At 35.3% G+C, this 24739-nt stretch overlaps 1 protein-coding gene across 37 annotated transcripts in view; it reads right to left on the bottom strand.

Moving 5' to 3' along the window:
• The window catches only part of RIMS2 (regulating synaptic membrane exocytosis 2), a 448046-nt gene that overhangs the window by 158818 nt on the left and 264489 nt on the right, over positions 1 to 24739 (bottom strand). For 28 of the 37 annotated variants that reach the window (XM_054515962.1, XM_054515961.1, XM_036406576.2 and 25 more), the window contains 3 exons: positions 16427 to 16495; positions 5993 to 6149; positions 1390 to 1506 (listed from right to left, as the gene is read on the bottom strand). In XM_054515962.1, the coding sequence (XP_054371937.1) occupies positions 1390 to 1506; positions 5993 to 6149; positions 16427 to 16495 (343 nt within the window). Of the gene's footprint in view, positions 1 to 1389; positions 1507 to 5992; positions 6150 to 16426; positions 16496 to 23493; positions 23521 to 24739 lie in introns of all 37 variants that reach the window. The other 9 variants (XM_036406572.2, XM_054515958.1, XM_054515957.1 and 6 more) reach the window with 1 other exon arrangement.

Raw genomic sequence — 24739 nt, forward strand, 5'->3', positions numbered from 1 at the left:
TCCTATTCTAGATGATAAACATTTCACTGTTTTTTCATTAGCTTTATTTTTGCCCATTTGACTTTTTTATTCACCAAATTAAATTACAAATCACTTTGAATAGATTTGGGTTTTAATTCCTTTTGATACTTTTTTGTAACATGTCTTTGGGAAAAATTAATTCATTTTTTATCTTATGAAATTAAGATATAATGTTTTGAAAAGTATTTTCTTGCATTCCATACGATCATTGATGATCACATTACTTAGGAAACATGGTCTCTTAAGAAACATTTATTTTTTCTGTTCAATATTGCTAACAAAAAGCCACTGATTTCTCAAATTCTTTGTATTACTGTTAGAAACCCTAGAGATGTGTTTTGATGTCACTTGAAGAATAACCTGTGATAGCTATCTGTAAAAGCATTAACTTCAAATGCTAGTCCTATATTCCTCAAGATTACAAAACATATCTGTACTACTCCTTGGTATATGCAATTATAAAATAAGACAAAAGCTAGCATTATGCCTCTCATTATAAAGTGCAGGAATTTCAACTTGGTGCAAAACAGCTGAAATATTTTTAAAATTGAAGATAATAAATGCTTTCTGTTTTGATTTTCTACCTAAAGACAATGAGGTGGAAAAGACCAATAATTTTTTTAATGTAACGAAGTCATTGCCACAATTAATTCAGCTAAATTAAGTACATTGTTCAATTATTGCTGCAATTCTTTTTTACATCATTAAAATTCATAGAGGTTGCTAAAGCTCTACTTACTGTTTGGGAAGTTCCATTAGGCAAAACATAATTCATAGTGAGATGTAGCTTCTAAACACAAAGACTCTGATTTCATACATGCTGTCCTAATAATTTTTTCCTTTTCTTTTTTACCAAGGGTCTCAGAAGGTTGAGCAAAGACAAAAACAGAACACAGTACTAGAATATACTTTTGTTACATATGTGAACTGCACTGTATCCAAAGGGAGCATTACATTAACACTGAGCTGAAATTATCTACTTTTATGCCTCTTTATTCAGCAGCAAAAACAATCAAGTCTACTGAAGTTTTTAAAAAAATATTTGGTACTTAAAGAATTCACTGTATAACACACAAAACAAAAATATTTTATATGAAAAAGGACAACTAAACTATTCAAATTTTATAGTATACATTTTCTCATAGATTTTTTCAGGTTCCCTCCTGGCAAACATACACTCACTGGACAGTTTTGTCAGCCTTATGTGCTCTGATATTTTGTAATGTATGTCATGTGACTGGTGGATAAAGGAGAAATGCTAATCTCTGGGATTAGGTACGTAATTTATTTTAGCAAACTACCCTGCTGAAGTTACTCACATTGATGCCTGTAGGCTGCAGCTGCTCCTAATTCCAGCCAGGTACTTACCTCTCTCTGTCTGGGGAGTAGTGGTCCTCTACTGCTCGGTGTCTGTCCATCCGGTTCAGGGTGTTGTAGTGCGCAGGAGTGGATCGAGTCCCTCGCAGTCCCTGATCCACATTCCGACTAAGGATAAAAGATATCAGACCCTGAGTTTTGCCTGCCTCCTCTCACTGCTCTGTGCAAACAATTATCAGCAACCACACTGGTAACAAGATCTGTTAGCTGACCAGACTTTTCTATACATTTAAAGTAAAATAATTTTAAATCTTAAAGTAAAAATTAAAAAAATGTCTCATTTAGAAAATGCTGCCAAGTCCATGATAGGGATAGAGTTGTCTTTTTTTGTTCCAATGTGTTCTAGAAATATAAGGAAAGCTTTTTCATTTCTTCATTAAAAATGTTAATCTTGCACAACATTTCATTAGTCTTTCCAGACTTCAAGCAAAAATTCATTTCTGATGGAAACATGCACTGTAAATAATTTTTCATGAGTTCTTGATTTTGGCTTTACTATAAAGATGTAAATTGTAGTAGGACACAATGGAGACTTGTGGCTGTTACAGTAGAGTGCAGCCTGATGAAAACATGGTCGTTTGAATTTAAAAATAGGACTGTATGTAGTACCCACTTAGTGGGTTAGTGCAGGCTTGGGTAAAGATCACCTGTTCTAATTAAGACCAAAGCTTTGCCAATCGATTGTTTTGCTCAGTTTATCTATCAATACCTACTGACACACATTTTACTTTTTGTGCTCTGTAAAACAAATCCAAGAATAGGAAAATAGGAGACAATGGTTAACTGTAATAATTATTGGATAATAAAAACATAATTGTTTTGTATCAAATTGAAAATAACAAATTGGATGCTTCGCTCCACACAAGTTCAAGACCAATAAATTCTTCTGTCTCCTGTCCTTTATTACAATCTTCTCTAGTGTGAGCCTCAGTTTCCTTTATTGTTTTGATTTTGTATGGCTCAGTTCCCCTTTCTTTTCTTGTTACTTTGTCTGCCCTTTTGGTACCTGTCATATTTAACCTTTGTCTTTTACCACTTTCTGACTAATGTTAACTTGTACTGCTGCTGCCATGACATTATTTATTTCTGCATATAAGTGCTATAAAGATGTTGCATTACACATAAATTTTTGCCTTCAGCTCTACCTCATTTGTCACAAAGCATTTTCCACTCTGGCATTCTTGAATCCAAATACTGGTTTTACTCTGGCTAGTAAAGAGTAACAAGAGCAGTAACAAGATCTTGACAGCTACGATGTAGTGGGCCTTTGGGGGAGTTTATTAAAAAACTATGTAGGATTGAGGGCTGCAAAATGGTTTCTAATAAATAACAGCAACTCCTATGGCCCAAAACCTCTTGCCTGCAGGAAAATCTCTGGGCATGCAGAATGCTCACTGCAATTTGGACATCTATAGAGTAGCACATGTATAACAAACAGGGTGCAAAATGTGATAATTCTTATAGATTTCCTGAATAGACGTGCATTTTCAGTAGAACTAAAAAAGATATTTCTGTAACTCATAGCTTATACTTCTCTTCTGCAAATCCTCAAACTCTCATAACCAAATTTTCTGAGCTCAACAAGTCCTCAAAGAATTTGTTTGGTGTGTGGGCAGGGAAATATTACTCAAATAATACATTTGATTCTGACATTGTAGGAAACAGCTGCAATAAATTCAAAACTATATTTAAAAATTTAGCTTTAGGAAAGTTAAAAAGCAAGAGATTTTGAACATGTAAAGAAATCCAAGACTACAAGAAAATGAAAAGTGGATTTTTCAATGGTGTTAAACAAGTGTTAATCATCAGCTTGGGTAAAAATTCTGCCAAAAATGCACACAGCATGCATGCAGACAGAAAAACACAAAAACACAAACACACACACACAAAGAGGTTTTGCTTATATTTATGTCTATATCCAAGACAAATAACCTTTGGAGATTTAGCGTAGGCAATTACTTAGGCTGAAATCAGTATATTAAAAATCAGAATAGGCCCCTTTGTGTCTATCACTTATGTCTCATTTCAAGTCAGGCTGACTTGGTTTTAGATGGGTTTAGATTTCAAGTAGAAACACACAGTTTCTGCCTTTTAGCTGTATGAGATGATGGGGGATAATTTGAAATCCTAATATCTCACTAATGCAAAAGGCTATCATATAGGCTATATCCATTAGAGGAAATGGTAAGTAAAACATAAGTAAGATATTATGAAGTCAAGAGAATTTTAACTTAACAAAAATGTCGTGGTTTGAGAGGAAGTGAGTTTTTTGGGATGCTGTGGTCAAACCTATAGGTGCTCAGATTTGAATATTGGCACCTGGTGTGGCCACTGGGGACATGGATATGCCTCTGAGAACACGGAGGTTAAAAGCAGAGCACTCCCAGGAAATCTCTCTCTTGGGTTCCAGTGGGGAAACAGGCAGACCTCTCCCCTGCCCAGCTGCTGCGGCTGGGCAGGGGCAGGGGACGCCGTGCGGCCAGGGTGAGGTAGGGCCTCGGACAGAGAGGGCAGGTGAAGAGGCCCTTGAGGATGGAAGGGCAGAGGAACATTGGAGAGTCATCGGGAGAGAGAGAGAGAGAGAGAGAGCCAATGTCTGTGCCTGTGCCACCTTGAAATTTGATAGCAGCTGGCCGAGATGGAGAAGGGGGGCAGGGGGGGGCTGTGGCGAGAAGGTGCCCGGCAGGGCAGCGTGGGAGTTCTGGACAGGCAGAGACTGAGATTTTTAACCCTTTTCATGGATGATGGAAACCTCACAAATGCTGATCCTCCTGGAGCTGAATGAGAAGAGTAATAGAGATGAGATAAGAGGAAATGGGCCACAAGAGAAGTGGAGAAGAATCTTTGGTGGGAGGAGGTGATGGAGTGGCCTTTGGCTGGACTTTTCTTGTATAGCCATGGACAGAACCATTTTTTCCTGTGACACAGAGACTGCATTTAGGGGGAGGCAATGGCTTGGAGCCAAGAGAGTGCAGAGATGCTATGGGAGTGCATGAACAGAGACAACGGGTGAGGAGGGTGGTGGTTGGTGCCCTCGATCTTCAGTGGAGGAGAAGATCTCTGTTCTCGAGACCCCTCGGCCCCAGGGGGTGAAATTTGGGGGGGACAGGTGTCCTGAAAGTGAGAGACTGTGCTCTTTCTGGAACTGGACAAAGCACCCTTAAAAGGAAAACCCTAGAAGCAGCTCTGGTCCTTGGGCAGTGGTGAGAGCACTGGGCATGGAAGGAAGGTGTCACGATGGCAAATGATCTCTGGGCAGTGCCACGAGTGACAGGAAACACAAGAGGTTTCAACTGTGTTTTCCAGGGGAAGCCTATGGCACAAGAGGGACTCCTCACTCCTTGCTGAACTGAGAATTGGTTATCTAAAGGGTGGTGATGGACTGAGAGTTGGTGATCTGAGGGATGGATGTATTGGAAATTTGGTTGGGGGAGGAGGAATGTTTATGGAAGGCTTTCATTCTTTCTGTGTTTTTCTTTTTACATAGAGTTGTAGGTTAATAAAGTTTTCTCTTCTGTATTCCTAAGCTGGAGCCTGCTTTGCTCTACTCCTGGTCACATCTCACAGCAGACACCAGGGAGAATGTATTTTCATGGGGGCACTGGCATTGTGCCAGCATCAAACCATGACAAAAAAGAACAAAGATAACAGAAAGGAAAGCAGAACAAAAGAGAATTAGGATGTCTGAAAAAAAGGGAGGTGAACATGGACCTGCCAGAAAGTATTGGATAACAGATCTTCAGTATCAAAGGGGAATTGTGAACATTATGGGCAAAACAGAAAACTTCCACTTTCATTTCAACTGAATTACTTCATCTGGAAACCTACCCATACAGAGCAACAAAAGGGCTGGAAAACAGGTTTCATTCCCATTTACATCTATCTCTCTGCTTCCTTTCTCTTAAGAAAGCTTATCCTGCAGAGTACTAAATCAATTATTACATGTAATCCAAAAGTACTAGGTTTTTGGAAGAAATTTCCTGGTCTAATTTTCTCAAGATAAATACTTATCAGAGATCTCCCAAGATCAGGAGTTGATACCTTTCACTATAAAATTGTATGTCTGTCAGTTTATTCTTGGTGATTTAGAAGTATGAAAGAAATAGTAGAAAGGAAGCTACTCTGGGCAGCAAGGGATGCTACCCAGAATCCTAATTCTACAGAAATAAAAGGGTTGAAAACATCCACTGTCATATGAATGCTAAGGTAATGTCGAACTATCACATACTATAAAATATGGCACCTGTAAATAGCTCTAGGAAATGAAAATGTGGAGAGATATTTTTCTTTCCTTAGATTGGACTGTACTGAATTTTGAAGAAAATCAAGATATAAATAGTCAGAAGTAAGATACAATTGTGAAATCATATAATAATATTAAATAATATAGTAATAATAAACCATAAGTAACACGGAATTATATATAAATTAGGCACATCACTATAATGTAAAAAAAAAAAAAACATTATTGGCTTAACATAATTTTGTAAGATCTAACCAATTCATTTTTGAAAGTCTGGAGATTATTTCCAGTATTGGTACAAGATCAATACCAGTTTAACTTATTTAACTGCATAGTTGAACAAGAGTTTACCTTTGTGGGGGAGGGACACTGGGAGACCACGATCTAGTCCGTCCTATACTATCTCCACGGTGAGGGGACCCTGATCGAGAACAATGATTAGATGACATTACTTGCTCTGGCACTGACAGTGTTGAACTTTGAAGATCTCTCCCGTTATGTCGGTAATCTAAAAAGAAATGTAAATATTCAGTGAATCTGAAGTTGCACTTTTCAACTTCCTGCTGTATCTGTAGTAATGAGTTTCTCAGGATTTGATCAAGAATGTTATAGTGTGTTCCTGGGTTTTATAATAAAACACATATATGTAAATTGACTCCTGTTGTTATGCTTTATTTAAGTACAATTACAGTTCCTATAGTTATACTTCAATAGTATAGAAATTAATACCATGCACCAAACTGGGGACTTACCATTTATGGTTAATACAATGTATTAATAACAAAACAAATTAAACTGATTTTTCCTTAGAATAAAGAACCTAATTGTTGCATTTTTAATTAAAATTATATTTCAAATGTTGTGTAAAATGTTTTTCAAATAGAAATGTCCATAATTAAAAATTAATCCAAAATTTAGTTTAAAAATTTGGGATAGGAAGCTACTATGGAGTTAAATAATGAGATTGAGTTCAAGAAAGATTTGTATTTCAGAAATATTTAAGGTAACAATGACTCAATGACATCAGATTTCACTCACAATTCTGAATTAAAAAATACATTTTCTTCTCAAATATCAAGCACCCTGGACTAATCTTGAATAAGCCTAACAGAAGGCGTAAATGGTCTAAGCAAAAGCCTCCAAGTTACACTGGCCTAAAAGGCTTCCACATGGACATTTAACACAGGCTTTTAATGAAAATCTTTTTTAAAAGCTGTATGTGTTAAAAGTGATGGTCTTCATGTAATTGAAAAAGTTGAACTCACTGTCCCATGGTGCAATATTCTCTGTGGAAAAAAAAAATACTACATATACAGCAATTTCAAGTAAGTTTCCCCAAATTTTGTGATGATGAAATTAAAACATAACGATAAGAAATTGAAGATTTGCAATTGTTAACCTGATTATAACACTTAGCAGGACTAGGTCTTCAGAGAGTTCCTGGTGGCTGTGACAACTGATAGAACTGATTTCTTTGTTCCAAAGACAGTAACCAAAAAAAGAATACTTAGAGAAATCCACCCGGCACTGGAAAAATTCTGGCTCATGCAACTGTTATACTTTTCCCATGAGAATCTTCCAAGAGTAGAATAATCTTCTGCTCATGATTTTCTTATTTTTCTTCCCGGAAAATGTTCATTAGAACCTAAACAAAACCTTATTAATTCATTCCACTTTATGGTTCCAAGTATGTTCAATACTTTCAACTGAGTACTCATATTTACTATATGGCCTTACAACCAGGGATATATAGAAACAATTCTAATTCGTAAACAACTTCTTCCTTCTAAGTTTAGTATAAATGGCTTTGTGTGTATCTGGCATGTGTACTAAAGGGAAAAAAAAAGCACATCACCCTTATATTCCACTAATATAATGATGCTGAGGATGACATAGTCTCTCCTCACTACACCACAGTCAAATCATGTTATGCGTGCCTTCAGCTAAGAGTCGGTAATGAAATACCAACTTTTATCCTATATACGAAGTAAATTATTATCACAAGCACTGAAAAAATATATAGGGGCCAGTGAACATAATTCTGAGATCATCACAGGCAAGATGGGAAATTTTATGTGTTTTTGAAACAGGATGTTATTCACTCACTAGTAAAATGTAGGAGATAAATAAATTTTTTGCAAGTCAGTCTGGAAATCAATACACTCTGCAATTCTGCAATTCTTTAAGTAAAAGAGCTAAAGTAACAGTAGTGAAGAGCCCACCCCCTGTAACAGGTTTGCTGGCAGGACTTGTGACCCAGCCTGGAGTAGTTTTGAGGGGCTGCACCCTGTGGGAGGGACTCATGCTGGAGCAGTTTGTGAAGAACTGCAGCCCATGGGATGAACTGACATTGGGGAGGTTCATGAGGGACTGTCTCCCATGAGAGGGACCTCACTCTGGAGCAGAGGGATAGAGTGAAGGGAGGAAGGAGCAGCAGAGGCAACGTGTGATGAAGTGACTGCAATCCCCATTGTGCAGCTGAGAGGGAGGAGGTAGAGAGCCAGGAGGGAAGTTGAGACCAGAGAGAAGGAAGGGATGGGGGCAAGGCTTTAAAATTTCAAGGGGTTATTTTCTCATTATGCTACTCTGTTATTTGCCATAAAATAATATCTCTGAGTTGTCTCTTTTGCCCATGACCATAACGGGGAGCGATCTCTTCCTGTCCTTATCTCCACCCACAAGTCTTCTGTTATATTTCCTCTCCTGTTTCCAGCTTGTGAGGGCAGTGATGGAGCAGTTTTGGCAGCCACTTGGCACCTAGCCAGAGTCAATCCACCACACATAAATGAGCAGCAAGTTATTATAAACTTCTAGATATTGAAATAAAAAAACAATTACAGTACAAGAACAGAGAGAAATATTGTCTTATTATCCTAATAATACACATCTATTGACATAAAAGATAGTCTATCTAGATAGATCTCCTGGCATACACAAATAGAATTTGTTGAATTTGGAGATGAAAAACAATGTAGAGTAGTAACATGAAGAAATAGGTAAATCCTTTGAAAAAGTCAGCAGTTTATATAATATTTGATATGTACAGACATCAAAGTATGAGGGGAATGAATAATACTCTAAGATTTTCTAGGTGAATAAACATAATGAAGGGCAAGGTAATCCATTAAAAAAAACACAAACAAAAACCTCCTTTAAAATTCTAAAAAATGCTAAAAAAGTCTAAAAAATTCCTAGAAGTGAGAACAAGTAAATCAAAATTATTTAACTTATTACATCTGCACAAAGAAACAAATTAATTACTTTGGAACAGAAAGCCTCTTCCAGCTCTAATTTGTTATTGTAGTTGGCCAAATGAGCAGTATTGTTGCAATAAATCAAAATATATGAGTTTGTAATTAATTGTCAAGTCTAATCCTGATCAAATATGTGCTTTACATCAATTTTGAGGTAGTCATGCAGTGCTTTCTGGTAACTAACTCTGGTACTGCTTCCTTATAACAATAACAAAGGCAGAAACAACCAGCATTCCTAGAAATTTTGCTGAATCTTGATAAACTTTTGCTACATTTTTTGAAGAAAACTAGAGATGTTTAGCTGTGATCAAAGAAATAGATTAATGTTGTCTAATAATATTGTTACCAAAAAAAAATTGACATTTATAATCCATTTACCTAAAACAAAGATAATTATATTTACAAACTCCTCTTTTTCCAACAGGCCACACATTGAAAAGAACTGTTTAAATAAGACAACCCACTAACATGTGTTAGTGAGGTAATTTCAAAGTTATCCTTCAGTTTTGTAGAGTTAATGTAGCTCTGATTTAACTGCCTGTACTGTAGGTAATTTACCTTCCGATTTCAAAAACTATTGCACATCCTGAAAATAAGGTTAGAGAAGTTAAGTAAAAAACATTTTCTTGTGAAAATAAATTATAGACAGAAAAGACAGGGCAGCTTGACCAATGAGTTGCTATTGAGCAAAGCAGATATTTATAGCAGTAGTAAAAATAGGATAAACATTATCCTGCTTGCAGCTATAAATATTGAGTCATTACCATAGAATCAAAGGCTCTGTAACTATGGCAAGCCTCTTAAATCAACATAGAGGGTACACAGAACCTGATAATCAGTGTAGACATAATCAGTGGTAAACAACTGTGAGCTGCAGACACCTAAAAGACAGACACATGACAAAGATAACTGCAATGCCACCACCTTCTTCTGTCATGGGAAGGTTTCATTAAAAACTGATACATATGAAAAGAGGGATTTTACAAAGCACACTAAATACAGCTTCTTCAGACCTGAAGTTTTAGTTTTATCTGATTTAAGAGAGACTATTAATATATTTGACTTAAAATATTAATCCACACAGTATGTACTGTGCTATTATTATGCTATGCAGGTTACATATTCAGTAAATACTGATGATTGAATTGTTATTAAATTATGAATCTTTCAGGTCCAAAATTGCAGAAAATCACAAACTTCCAAATATTAGGTTCATATCAAACAGCCCTAAAATAGGCCTAAAAAGAATTAACTGAAGTGTATTAATGAAGATTTTAATTTAAATGCCTTGCTGCTTGATTTACTTGAAAGAAACTGTTAGTATGAAAATTGTTCAAGAAAGGCAGTACTAGAATGGCTGCTCATCATAGGCAATGTAATTGACCTGTTTCTGACACTGATGTTAAGTGGAGTTTTCTCCACTTTAACATCTGTATTTGATTGAAGCATCAAGCTTTCAGATATTGAACTTTTTAATACTCACAGTGGTTGGGCTTTGAACAAGCACTAATTAAAATCAATTATATAATCAAATTGCCAGAAATGCCTAACATACCAACATTTCACATATGGGCACTTTAGAGAGAGTTCAGTTCTTTCATACAAATGTGCTCAGCTTCTGGGCTGATTTGCACATCTAAATGAAGATTTCAGATGTCCTCTAAAAAAATTACTGACAGTCTCTGATCAAATAAATTGAATTATTGATATCTGAATGCTTTATAAGTTGAAAATACATTATGAATTGCTTTGGGGATTTTTTCTTTTTTTGTAATAAATATTATTCTGCAAATATGGGAGGAATTAATGTACAGTCAAAGGAATCAGTAAACATTACAGTAGGAACAACTGCTTACTTGCTGCATAGCAGCTCAATTCCTCACAGGCATATTTAGCTCTACAGCACTAATTGTATTTATGGGCCCATGACACTTGAGACAATTCTTTTCTTATGGAAAAGCATTCCCACACAGTAACTAAAGCTTGCTGAGTTTTCAGTGCTGTTCCTACATCCAGCATGACATGCAAAGCTTGGGTGGGGGGAAAAACCCTAAACCACCACAGGTACTATAAAGATCTTTCTTCCTAGTTAAGCACTCATCCATATATATTTCTGTCCAGCAAATCCCCCAAATTAGCCTCCTCTTCACACTGTTGATTGGAATTTATCAGTCTTTCTTGCTACATTTCCTTTTTAGAAGTGCTCCTCTAAATTACCACAACTGTAACTCACCCCAACCAGTGATCCCCTTATGTGAAAAGTATCCACAAAGAGCATGTCTAATAGGAATGCAATTTCATTGCAATTTTCATTGCCTTTTGATGCCTTTGTTACTCCATAGATATAGCACTGTGGTAAAATCTAAATAAACACACCAAGTTCATATTTCCTTAACTTTCCTCAAAGAGAGTGCTATTGATAATTAGTTATCTGAAAATAAAACTTGAATCAAGTTACATCCTTACTTACAAAGTGAAGTGATATAGCTTATATTTAAAAATAGTTTTGACTAGTTTTGACTAGTTTAAAGAAAAGCTTTGAGAGAATTTGGATGTTTGAGGAGAAAGATGATTTTTCAGCTGGGGAAATTATACTGAAGAATTTCTTTATTGTTTTTAAATAATAAAAGTATTACATTCAAAATTTAAATAAGAGAATAAACATGTAAAATGGAAAGTATATATTAGGAAAGAAAACTAAAATGAAAGAAAATCTTGAAGAATTATAATAATGTGTAAATAACTTTAGGCAAAAAGTTATAAATAATATATAAATTATTTGTTTGAAAGAAAGGAAAATGGTCAAAGATCCATTGATCTACGCAGTCAGCATAAGGACTATTTAACATGGCTTGAATTTCAGTTTGGAAGGGGGATTTTTGTGATACACAGACTAACATTTTTAAACCAAGGGAGAGCCCAGAAAGAACAGATTTTAGAGCAGGGCATTTGGTATCAACATACAATAAAATAAAACCCTTGTCAGTGTTTAGGTCTGAAGTTACTGGGCTTTTGGGTCACAACAGGCTCCCATTTAGGGCTAGCTGGTAATCTGGTAATACAATGAAATTTGTATTTTAGTAGGGATAAAAGTAATCCACTCTATGTGCTAATGCTGTAAGATATCTTTCTATAGGCAGTGGTAAATTCTAGCTGATTTTAATCTGTAACCAAAGTGTGTTTTCTGCATCTGCTTTGAGAAGCAATCATCCACAGGATTCAGGCATAAAAATTCAGCCCACGTTATCAACAAATAGAGAAAAAGACATTTCCTCTGCAGCAAAGGCTGCAACATGACAGTGAAAGTATTCTTTTGAACAAAGAATTCCTCAGGTGTTTTAAGAGGTGAAACAAAAATTGATAATCTCTTTTCATTCTTCTTCAAACACAGAAATATTTTTGAAGGTTCAGTAATAACTTCTGTACTGATGGTATTCTGCACTATTTTTTCATAATTTACATGGACCCAACTATCTGAATAAATATCTTCTTTGTATTCTTATTTCCTCCTGAAACATACAGATATCTTCTGCATAATGATAAAAACTTATCACTATAAATGTTTTTCTTCTCAAAGCCAGAGACTGCACTCTTTTATTCAGAAAAGCTCTTCTCTACAGAGGCTTGTAATGCAGTCTATGCAGCATTCACTGCCTTACATTCTTCCATGATTCATTTGTTACTTCTGTTGAAACATATCTCAGATTGCAAGTGTTTCATAATACATAATCTGCAGATGAGCTATTGGTGTAGAACTGAATTTTAAACATTATTATCCTACTTAATATTTTATTGTTACAAAAACAATATGTGAGAATTTTATGATTAAATGGTCTTGACAATACATGTCTCTGTTCATAAAGGCAGCCTCAGTAGGCTGCTTGTATTCCCTAGGTTCAACATACACTAGAAAGTATCTGGGAAGAAAACTATTTAGAAATTTTAGTCCATATTCCTTGAATTTGTTAACTGCAATGCATGCTTAACTTTGAACTAGAAAGAAAAAAAAAAAAAAAACACCTAAAAAGCCAATATGCCTTTCACTGAGTTGTATTTATTGTTATAATGTAAATTATGTTTTGTAAGCCTTTCTGGCATTAAAAAAAAATCAATATAAAAATACTGTATAGCTTTTATCAAAAAGGACATAAGAGCATTCAAAAGGGCAGGTGTAGATGCTGATATAATTTCACACAGAACTGCTGGTGACAACTTTGAGGGCCCAGGTTTATTGCTCAGGACAGCCAAATAGATGCTTCAAACTGTTTGAGAGCTATGTATAACCAATCTAGAGACACAACCAGAACTGCTAATGCTGCTTATTCCACTTTCCTATGGTAAGATTGATGCTAGCAAAGATGAAATATTAATAAAGATTCTATTCTAGTGTTTTCCAAGATGAATGTACATAATATTTGAAGAGAGATATTTTAGAATCTAGTAAAAATTTGCTTTTTAAATATGTAATATGCTATAACTCATTGTGACAATTGCTGTTGGAGAAAACGCGTAGCCAGAAAAAAAGACATTGAAGTTTTTTCAATCTGTTTCTCACTATTTTTTTAAAGACCTTTCCTGTTGACAGAAACAACAGACTGAAGTTTATTACATTAGTCTAAGAAGGCTAAGATCCTATCCACAAGAAGTGATAGATTCGGTAAATAATTTTTCCAAAAGGTCATAAAATGATAGAATAGTTTGAATTGGAAGGGAACTTTAAAGAACATCTAGTCAACCATTATGAATAAAAGTAAATTGAAGAGGAGCAAAGAGTTAATTTTTCTTCCTCTTAAAGGCTTCTGGAGTTTAGTTCACAGGTGTGATACTAGGAATTAATTTTACGGAAAGGATCACTGAGAGTACTTGAAAGATTTTGGCAAGCTTACTTCATGTAATGCACTATTTATATAGCAGACAGAAGAAGAGCAAAGTGTCATGTTAAATAAACCTGAAAATACAAAATGAAAGAACTGGGATAAGTAAGAAAGAAAGAAAACTAAGAGAGACAAATGGTGCATAACAGTGCATATATTTAAACCAAGATTGTGATGAGTCTACAAATGAAGAGAGGAACTTTAAACGATTGAGGGATTGATAAGGAGAGTGGATGGTAAGACAAGACAAGACTAAACAAGAAGACTTACAAACACAGTGGCAGCAGCACAAAAAAAGTAAGGCACTAAATATTTCAAAACCTAAAAACCATCCAATTTTCCTACCCACACAGCCCAGCTGAATTAAAATGCAAATATGGTGTAGAATTGTTCAGCAAAAATTCAATAGCTTAAAGATCCTAAAAAATGAAAGGTATGTCAGAAACTCAGGTAAGGAAAGTAGGGTCAGTCATTGAATTGTAAAGACCATAATTTTACAAGTTGTCAAAAGATAAGTTTATTGAATCAAAGTTGTAAATCTAGGTGCTCCATAAGAATCCTGCTGATGTTCAAGCACCTGGTAAAAAAAATCTGCAAAACTTGGTACCTTTTTCCAGGACAGGAAAAACATTTCACTTTCAAAATTATACTCTACTGGGCACTCCAGAAATATATCCATTAAATCCATTTATTTCCTACCTTTGTTTTTAAGCTCCTAAATTAGATTGATACATTTTAATTTAATTGACCCATAGCAATATGAAAGCTCTTATTTTTGGGAGGACAGGCAATTTGAACATCTTAGTGACTACTAATTACAGACAGCAAGCTCATCAAAGACTGAAAGTACAGTAAATAGGAACAAAGGGCTTCTGAGGATGGTTGCCTCTTTGGTTCCAGTACTTCACACCACTCTGGCTATCCTTCCTGTGTTCTGACTGCAATAAAGCAAACAGGGGAGTGGGAATATAAAAATGCTGTAAATTTTCCTTAATAGTTTTCTAATTAAAGTAATAATCTGAAAAAATCGCCTGTTACTGTTTGAAGATAAATGTTTTAAGACACAGAAACTTTAGTGCTTTTGCAGGCCTAACCTTTTTTTAATCTGGTAAAACTCCTGGAATCTTAGTACAAATATGACTTGCCCTGTTTAAATCATAAAGTCTGTAAAATTTTATCAGAAAAATAACTGATTTTTTAATAACATTTACATGCTGTATATTATAAAAAAATATAAAAAGTTATCTCCTTATCCCAGCAAGTGCAAGACCCATAGCATGGAATAGTAACATACCAGGGTCAAAAATGAAGCACAGCCTATGAGCTAACCATGAAATAGCTGGAAAAAATAGCATGACTATGTAGACAAAACAGAAATACATCTAAGCTCAGACAGCTAACAGATTTTAAAGCAGGACTAGGCCAACTCATATAATTAGATAGTTCACTAAATGTCTGGATTGATCAATACTTGGCTTCACACCATCTCACAATATTCAGGATTGCCTACCTCACCTCTTTTTATTCCCTCTTCGTTCTGAGGTCAGCTGTATTCCTCTCATTCCCCTTTCCTGTCTCCCCTCCCTCAGCCTCCAGCAGAAGGTCCTGTAGCCCAGGTGCTGATGGGTGGCTTGGACTGACCCGAGCAGATCACACTCCCACAGCTGCTGTGTAGAGCAGACAGATTATACTGCTCAGCTTTTCCCAAACCCCACTATCTCACACTGGAGCTGGACCTCACCCAAGAGAACCAGAAGTTGTCTAGCACAGAAAACCCTGTGTGTTAAAAATCTCAGAACAGCAGCAAGGCAACGGAACATACACTGAGAGGAGTACCCCACTCTGTGCTGATAGCAGCAGCACTCAGTACTGGTTAGAGGTAGCACAGCTGCCTCCTTTGGACTGGATACTGGGAAAAATCTTCCTGAAAGAGTTGTCCAGCAATGGAACAGCTGCCCAGGGAAGGGGTGGAGTGACCACTCCTGCAGGTATTTAAAAGACATGTGGCTGTGGGACTCAGGGGCAAGGTTTAGTAGTGGATTTTGCAGTTCTAGCAGTTGGACTTGATCCAACCGAAAAATGTCCTTGATTCTTAAATATATTCTCTGTTGTAGTCATCAAAAGTATATGGTTAGGATTTTATTGTTTTCAGCAATGATTATTTTTTATTTGATATTATCTTTTCTCTTGGAAGGGAAGACATACTCTTTGACATAACTTTTTTCTCCAATGGGCTCCATTCCAATACTTAGTGAAACAGATTATCTGCTATCTCCTGTCCTGCCTTAAAATGTTCATGTTTCAAACCTTTGGCAGTGTTATTATTCCATCATGAAATTTTACAGGATATATCAACATATGTCTGTCAAGAAAAGAGAAATTAACATTTCTGGACATTTATAAAAAAAACTACCTTTATGCTATTTTTATCATTATATAAAAGCAATAAGGACATTCACACACAGACTTTTTTTCCCCCATTAGTAATTTTTGAGATTAGACATGCATTATACATAATATTTATTTTGTGTCTCTTAGAAAAATATATACTTAAGTTCCACTTATATTTCATCAGAAAAACATTGCAAAATTCATAACAAATTATAAATAAGAAATATTTCTACTGAACTTAGAGAAGTAAATGTAAACATTAGTACCTGAAACAACACCAATTCCATCATCACAGTCATAATCAGAGACTTCACTGTCACTGATTCTTTTGGATCCTGGAAAAAGAAAAGACATGTGTCATCTTCCTTCCTGTAAGTTAAAACTATCCTCTGTCAATAATACCTAAAATAGTGTATGGATTTCATACTATACCATGAAGCACTAACAGCAGCATATAAAGGTAATTATTCATGTTATAATTGTTGAACATATATGACTGCATCAATTATTTCAGCTAAATCTTAAAAATAATATAAAATGAAATGCTGAAATACATCTCTACAACATTGCTTTTATGAAATATTTTATATAGTTTATATTAATTCCATATACACAGATATTTGTATTCATTCTGTACTGAAATTAGCATCACACTGTTCATCTTCCAAGTTTTCACGTACAAGGCACCATCCCTCCCCAAAGTCTCTGAATAACAGAAAGATTATTAATAGCAATAATATTAAATGCATGTAGTACTTTCTTCAAGTTCTTAATAAGGATTATCAGGAGAAAGGGCAGCTTCACACATATAGCGTGCCATGGAACACAATCAAACTATTATATGTATACCTGCCAAAATATCTAGAGCTGAGTTGGCTAAAGCAGATTCCACTTCCACAATTAGAACCCAAATGTAGGTCACACAGGAAAAGTAAATATGTGAGGTTTTGTTCAGCCTAAATTTACTTCAGTCTTCTGTGGCATATTTAAACATATTTTATTGTTGATATCAGGGTTAAACACTGGCATGTGACTGATAATTATTCATTTACTTCTTTTAAAAGTGAAAAATCCCTGCTCTTCAGCAAGATGGTGTGTCTATTTTAAGTTTCTGACCATCTAAAAATGGGTAATTGGAAGGCAGAAACTTTAATTGTCACCATACCTCCAACCACATGCAAGATTTTTTTTCCTGCCTCAGAACAATTTTTCTGAAAAATGTAGACACAAAAATATCAGTAAAAAACTTTGAGTAAACCTGAAGAAGCCCAGGACAAAGCAGCCTTAATGCTCTATCTGAGTGACTGGCACAGAAGAATGTCTACCCTCCTTTCCCAGCAAAAAACTGGGAGAACATGTACTTAAGAGTGGTTTTGACAAAAATGAAGAGTTTTCAATTTAAAGAAACTTTAGAAATTATTTGAATTATAAGAACTGCTGTCATTTTAGACTGTTGAACATCTGTTTACCTACCCACTAGAGGATAGTGGAAGGTTTTCTTTAGCAGAAAGAGTGTGCTTACAAGATCTGAGACTTCTCCTAAGCCATCCTGTATACAATAATTAATCAACTTATTCTCTACAAATTCATGTAATTTCATTTTTAGTCACAGTATTCTCTTGGCCTCTGCAATATTCTATGTGAGTAAATTCTGCAGTTGGAGTATGCATTGTGTGAAATCAACTTCCCTATATTTTATATCTATTATCTCATTTCAGACAATGCCCTCCAAGCTTTTGTATTCTGAGAAACATGAATCAGCATTCTGTGTTCCGCTCTAGTTATCTCTTTGGTTTGCACTTTTTTTGAGCTGAAATATCATTCTTTGGTTCCTTTACACATGCCAACCTTTCCAAATTTCTGATTATTCCTGCTGTATTTGTTTGTACATTTTCTATTTCTTCTCTGCCTTTTATGAGAAGTCAGAAGTCACTGCAGCAATTAAGATGTGGGTGTATGGATTTGTAATCTGGACTGCAGACTATTTCTTTGAGGATAAAAATTTCTCAGTTTAAAACTTACTCAAATAAAAAATGGTGTGTGATATGTGCTAATTATTAGAAAACAATTTAGCCTGCCAATACATTATGCAATTTCAGTAAAGAAATTTTAATTGTCTTTATTTAATTGCACTAAAGGCTGATGTTTTCCTCACAAATAGGAAATTAAAGCTCAGGGAAAGTCACGCAATTCTTATATGGTAGCTCAATTTATTATAAAATTTTAGAAATAGCCACGCTACAATGGGTAGGGGACAAATATTTTTGAATTCAAGAAATAACAAGTCTTTCTCTAAAACAAAAAAATTATAAGCAAGTGATGACAATTAGCACTCAGGAAAACCTAGATGATGAGGGCAGAAATGAAGGAAAAGGTTTCGACCTCCTCTGATTATTTTCTTAATTATAGTATTACAAAGGCCCACTCTCTCTTTTTCCCCAAAGAAAGGATCCATTCCACCTGTGATGCTGTCCCTGTTGCCATTTTCAGGAGAAGCTTCTAATGGTATAGTGATACATGTGTCAGTGAGTAAGAAGGATTAATCTCCATTCTTCTTAGCCACTTATTCAAATCCAGGTCCACTAAAAGAGGACAATATTTGTGACCAAACACTAAGCAAGAGAGCCCTGCTAGCTGGCTGGGCTTTGGCTGGGGCCTGGAAGGCAAAAGGCCCAAAGGGAGTGCAAAGCAGTGGGATTCTGTCTTTTGGTAGCCCTGACACTGATGTTGCAGTGGGTCTGTGGCTGCTGTGCAGAGATGCCAATAATGTTACCCAGGCCCTGTCAGAGAGGGGATTATGGCATGGGAAGATGAGGGCAATTGAGTTTGCTGATGCTCATCACATGGCTGCTTGGAAAGGTTTCATCATGAAAGATGTAAAAAGCCTGAATCAACTATGATTTGAATAGATGTCATTTACTCATCAACTAATTCATTCTTATGAATGAATCTAATTAATTGCAACTGAGGTTGCTTTTTATTTATGTTTATATTTACAGCTAAGTACATCTGCTTTAACATATTTTTAGAATATTATATTCTGTATTCAGGAGGAGATATTTGCATCTTTGAGGATGAAAATAGTCAGCTGTTGTCACAGTGGGCTCTACACTTCCCAGCTGTGTAGCTAAAATTATATATTGTTGTAGTCACAGGATACATCTGGCAGAAAAGAGAGATTAGGAAGCTTCAAGAGAGCACAGGTATAAAAGACAGGGTTCTCTCCTCTCAAGCCACATCCACCTGTTCCAGAATCTCCTAATACCTCAGCTCCACATCATCTTCCAGGATCTAGAGATCTAAGCCTCAGGAAAGAGCTAGTGCAAGAGAAAGTGAACGGGCCAGGATTGAGACCTGCCCAAAGGATAGGAGTAGAAAAAGAATAAAAGTAAAGGAAGAATCAGATTTCAGAGATTTCTCAAACTGCCTTTGCCACTGAAAAGAGGAGAGTCTCTTGTAACACCTGACATCCTCAAACATGAAAGCTTGATCTGTAAGATGATATGAAGCTTCTTCAGTTCAGATCATCCACTCTAACTCCTCAAGCTGCTACAAGCCAGCTCTAACTACTAACAGAATTAAACCAATTGAAAAAATAATCACGTTTAAGGAATATTTTTCATTTCCTTACAAATGTAAATTTAAATTATAGTAAAGAAGTCAGAAATTTAAAGCAGAATTAATTACTTGGTTTTATCTTTGGCAATCAATTTTTTCAGGAAGGGGGAAGGAAAGCAATGCTATGTCAATTAAATGTGTAATATTGAGAACTACTGCCTGGAATACATAATTTCTGCAAAGGAATCAGATTATACATATTTAAAACATTTTCCATTAACTTCAGAAATGGAACAAACTAGAAAGTGCACAGGTCAAAACCTTTTATTGAAGCAAGTATTTGAAATGTCAGTATAATTACTAGAAGAATAGTTTAATAGTTCTTGGAATCTTTGCAAGAGTGATTTCATCTGCTTTAAAATAATTTTAGATGGTACTTTCCTTTTTAACCTATTGACAATGTAAATGTGAAGATTTAGGCATGTGTCCCACCTTAGCCATGTCTTTTCAAAGTAGTACTTCACTAAGTAATTTGGACCACTGATTACAAAAAAGAGAAAGAAAAATTCCTATCTCATCTGGGAAATGGGACATTGAAGCCTCTCACAAATTATTGCAAATTAATATTGTGAATGAAACTGTTATTTAGTATTTAGTTAATATCTTAAACTCTTTGACATATACATTATAAAATATCATCCAAAAATCAAGACCAAAGGGTTTAAGTCCATTCTTACATAAATTCAGAATTCAGTAAAAATCTTATATTCCAGGATACTGTCTACATCAAATGAATGCACTGGTGCCAATGGTTTGCCTGTAGTTAACTTTTTCTTTGACGCCATTCCACTAGTACGTAGTTTATTTATAAAACTTTATTGGAGGTATTATTCACCTTTTGTCTGATAACTGGGCAGTAATAGATGGTGAAGACAAACTTTCAAATCCCTTCCACCCAGATTAACAATTATTACAGTCACGTACTGAAGGCAAAATAGATCCCAAGCTACTGTAACCCTCAAAAATGCCTTAATTCAGCATAGCCCCAGGGAAATAAAAATATATTTTTTTATTCCATTTAGCAAGTTTGGGTTTAACAGCCTTAAACTATCAATAAAACTTTTCAGGGGAGAGTTTATACTGGGGACAATGGAAAACCTCCCCACCAGAACTTGCCAACGTTCAGCATCCTCCTGCCCTTCCACACTTCCCTACTCCTTCCCTGCAGTGCTGCTCAGGCTACCACCTCACCCAGCACAAGAGCTCTGTGAGAACATGTGCACAGCAGAACTGGAAGTTCGCAGCACTTACAGGGTTGGGGAAAAACCCTGTCACCTAAAAAACATTAGGACCATTATTTTCAATTTCAATTTAGCAAGTACTTTCTATTTAATTTTTTACTATTTGCATTTTTACTTTCTATTACACAGAAAAGGAACTTATAATACAGTAGTTTCTTAGTATAAAAACATTTCCATTTTTCATCCTCGGGGATGAAGTAACAGGAAGTAAAGAAGTAATAGGAAGTAAAGTAGTAATAAGAAGTAGAGAACAAAATGAGGTGTTTCATTCAATTTCATTAAGGAAACAGTTATTTATTTTTTGTAAACTTTTCATGGGATGCAGTGTTGATGGCCATGGAAAGCTTTAACATCTTCTAAATAAAAAATAATATGGGGAAATTTGAAAAAATGTTTATAGAGTATTCTTTGGTTTTCCCCAAGCTCTCCATGTTTAAAAAGCATTTGGACGATGTATTTAATAACATGCTTTAGATTTTGGTCAGTACTGAATGGTTGGGCTCTTGGACTAGATGATTGTGGTAGGTCCCTGCCAACTGGAATATTCTATTTCACCAGAATCACATTTCCCTTCATAACAACATTCTAAATAATTGGAACTCTCCCATATGAATGAAACAATACGCAAAAAAAATATTTTCTTACAAAGCAACCAAAATCTGTGGAGGGTTCCAAAAAACCTTCTGCCTTCCACATGACAACTGCAGTTGGCACACAGCTTTTCTTCACTCTCTTTTTAATATACAGAGGAAATAATATAAACTACCTTCTGTGCTTTATAAACTTCCCACAGACATTTCTGATAGACCTCAAGAGAAGATTAACACAGGAGGTTCAATGCTCTATTAAAGTGCATTTGACTGACCAACATAGTTAGCAAAATGAACTAGGACAGGGGGTAGAATGAGAAATAAAATTAGTGTGCATCAGCCTAAATACAGAAGTGCCAAATTTATGGCTCAGTAATTCTGCACTTTTCTTGTGGAGAAAGGAAAAAAAAAGGAAAAAGAAAGCAGACCAGGCTCCCAGTCCTGTCCCTTACAATGCAGGAAGCTTTTAGAAGGTTTTGTACACTCCCTGGGGCAACCAAGGGTAGGAAAGCATGCTCACAGTTCCCTCCCTGGAGCTCACAGAAGGCCTTCACAACCACTTAAAGTCACTTAGCATAGCCTGTATTTCTTCTGTGCTCAGAGCTGACATACAAGCACCCCCAAAAGAGTCTCATAACAAGTGTTTTAAGAATTTGCTCTTTGATATTCATCCAGCCTGTGCCTGAGGGTCCTTAGTGTGAGCTAATTTCTCATGCAGTCCTGCTGTCTCCATGTCAGTCTGTCACTTCATCTTCCTGCACATAATAGTGGGGTTTAGAGGCTTTAGACCAATTTCATCTACACTGACAGAGGAGTTTGAATATCAAATTCTATTAAGTTCCTACAGGTCTTTGAAAAGCCTTAGAATAGATAGATGAGAAAGATAAAAGAGAGAGATACAACCTCTGGATAGAAGAGAGAGATACAAATTGGAAGTCTTTAATCAAAAAGAAACTTTATCCATATAAAATTTGCAGTTAATCCACATGTGTGCAAGCCCACAGATGCCACACCAAACATGGTCTCTCCCCATGTGAAGATATTGTAAAACATGAGAAGAATGTCGGATTATTTCAGGAGAGAAAGGAGTAGAAGAAATATGGGAGACTGACATTAGATGTAATGGAAAATGGATTTTATTAGTACTACTCTGAAGAAAGTTCTGCCCTAAGGGGGTTTTGTTTCTCTCCATCATGCTATGGATCTATTTTCATAACAATGTGAGTTTCATTTTTTAAACATAACTAAAAGATAATTAGTTGAACCAATTCTCAAAGAGATTCCAATAATTAAAACTGCAAAACAGTAAAAAGTCCCAAATGAAAAGCACTGCAAAATTTAAGTTGGCAAAAACTGTATGTTATTAATTTACTTATATTTAATTAAGGCAAATTCCTCAGATAGAGCTGGATTTGTAATGGGGATTTATATCAACAAGAAACTGTAAAAACATATACCAGTGTAAATACTGATTTTGCCAGTACTTCACTTACTCCATGTCTGTATTCTAAATATACTTACACTAGTTCTCAAACAGCTGTAATATAATAGCATTCCTTTTAATCCAGTTAAAGCTAGATAGCATTTTCCTAGTATAGTTAATAAAGCTCACAACAGCTTTCCTACCATATCTCTACCTAAAATAAAGGCAAGCAAAGCAAGTATGGTGCTACAGTATTGCTCCAATATCAATACTGAGACATTAACAATAGAGAAAGAAAGCCAACAAAAGACCTATTACTGAAAGCAGACAAGAAAAGCCAAAGAACTTTTATGCAATTTAGTATCTGCGCAATAGGTAGCAAAAGCACACCAATAAAATATCAAATTAAATTTTGCACATATATGGAAGCAATAAGCATTTATGGCATGCTGAAAATTTACCTGAATTATATGAATATAAGCCTTTATCTGGAAAAAAAATATTGAAATGAAGTAGTGTCAGGGAAAAATATATGAACCAACACATGTAACAGGGATGATTAGAACCTTAAACTTTTCTGTAATTGCTGCCAGAGATGGAAGAATTTGATCGTGTAGGCCACACTCCTTCAAAATTATAAAACTCAAGCAGCTAAGAGAAATTAAACCACAAAAATGCCAATCACTTCTGGATCAACAGTTATATACAACAGCCACAGAGATCTAGTAGAGCAATTTCAGTCATTTCCAATTTTGAAATACAGTCGCACACTTATTGTTATAAGTGTTTAACTTCTTAAGGGCAAAATGTATATTCACTTGGGCATACAATATGAGCTGCTACCCTTAAAAATATTGCATGCTCCTCTTGGCCCTGCAGCACTAGCAGAACTTTCCCAAGGTGTAGTTTTGAATGCTCCTTTAAAATTAACATACTCTGAAGTGATGTGCCAGTCAATCTTCTCCCTCCTGCTAGGTCTTGACTGGTAAATATGTACACACATATAATAAGAACCTTAATTATATATTGTTGTTACCACTGAATTTTTAGAATCCTGATATGAGGTCAATGATTAAATGCTTGCAATACCTGATTTATTGTTTGCATTCCTTAAATCTGACTGGTTTATGTATTTTAGCTTTCCAAACAATCATACCAAGTTTTCTCAACTGAACCAAAGAATAGGATGTGCATATCTGGACAATTCTGGAAACGTGAAATGTTAATTGGATTCGTAGATTTTGAAATATGACTTCCATAAGATGTCATAATACAAAGAAGGCAGGAAGCCAGAATAACATTAATAATATCCTGTCATTAGCAAGATTTTGTAAATATTTTTATTCCTTGTAGTTGAAAAGCTCTCAGACAACATACTGAACAGAAGAGTGCCAGTCTGTAAGTAAATGATGCACCTCAGATGATATGATATGACAGTGTTAGAGAAAATTTCAATTTCTTGCCAAATGGTGCTGTTAATGGATTCACTGGATGAGTAAGTGCCTTCTGGCAAGTCACACTTTTTCTGACATCCAGGTACTAACTATTTTAAAATGTGGATCATATTACTAAATCACCTACTACTTACAATTTCTAACTATCTATATTTTCAACTTTGGTTTCCTGATAAATGAAATACATTTTTATGTCTCAGAATTCTATTAGGCAATATAATTTCAAAGTAAATTATAGGGTTTTTTTCAGCAT

Source organism: Molothrus ater, chromosome 1, assembly GCF_012460135.2.
Source record: "Molothrus ater isolate BHLD 08-10-18 breed brown headed cowbird chromosome 1, BPBGC_Mater_1.1, whole genome shotgun sequence".
Classification (NCBI taxonomy): domain Eukaryota; kingdom Metazoa; phylum Chordata; class Aves; order Passeriformes; family Icteridae; genus Molothrus; species Molothrus ater.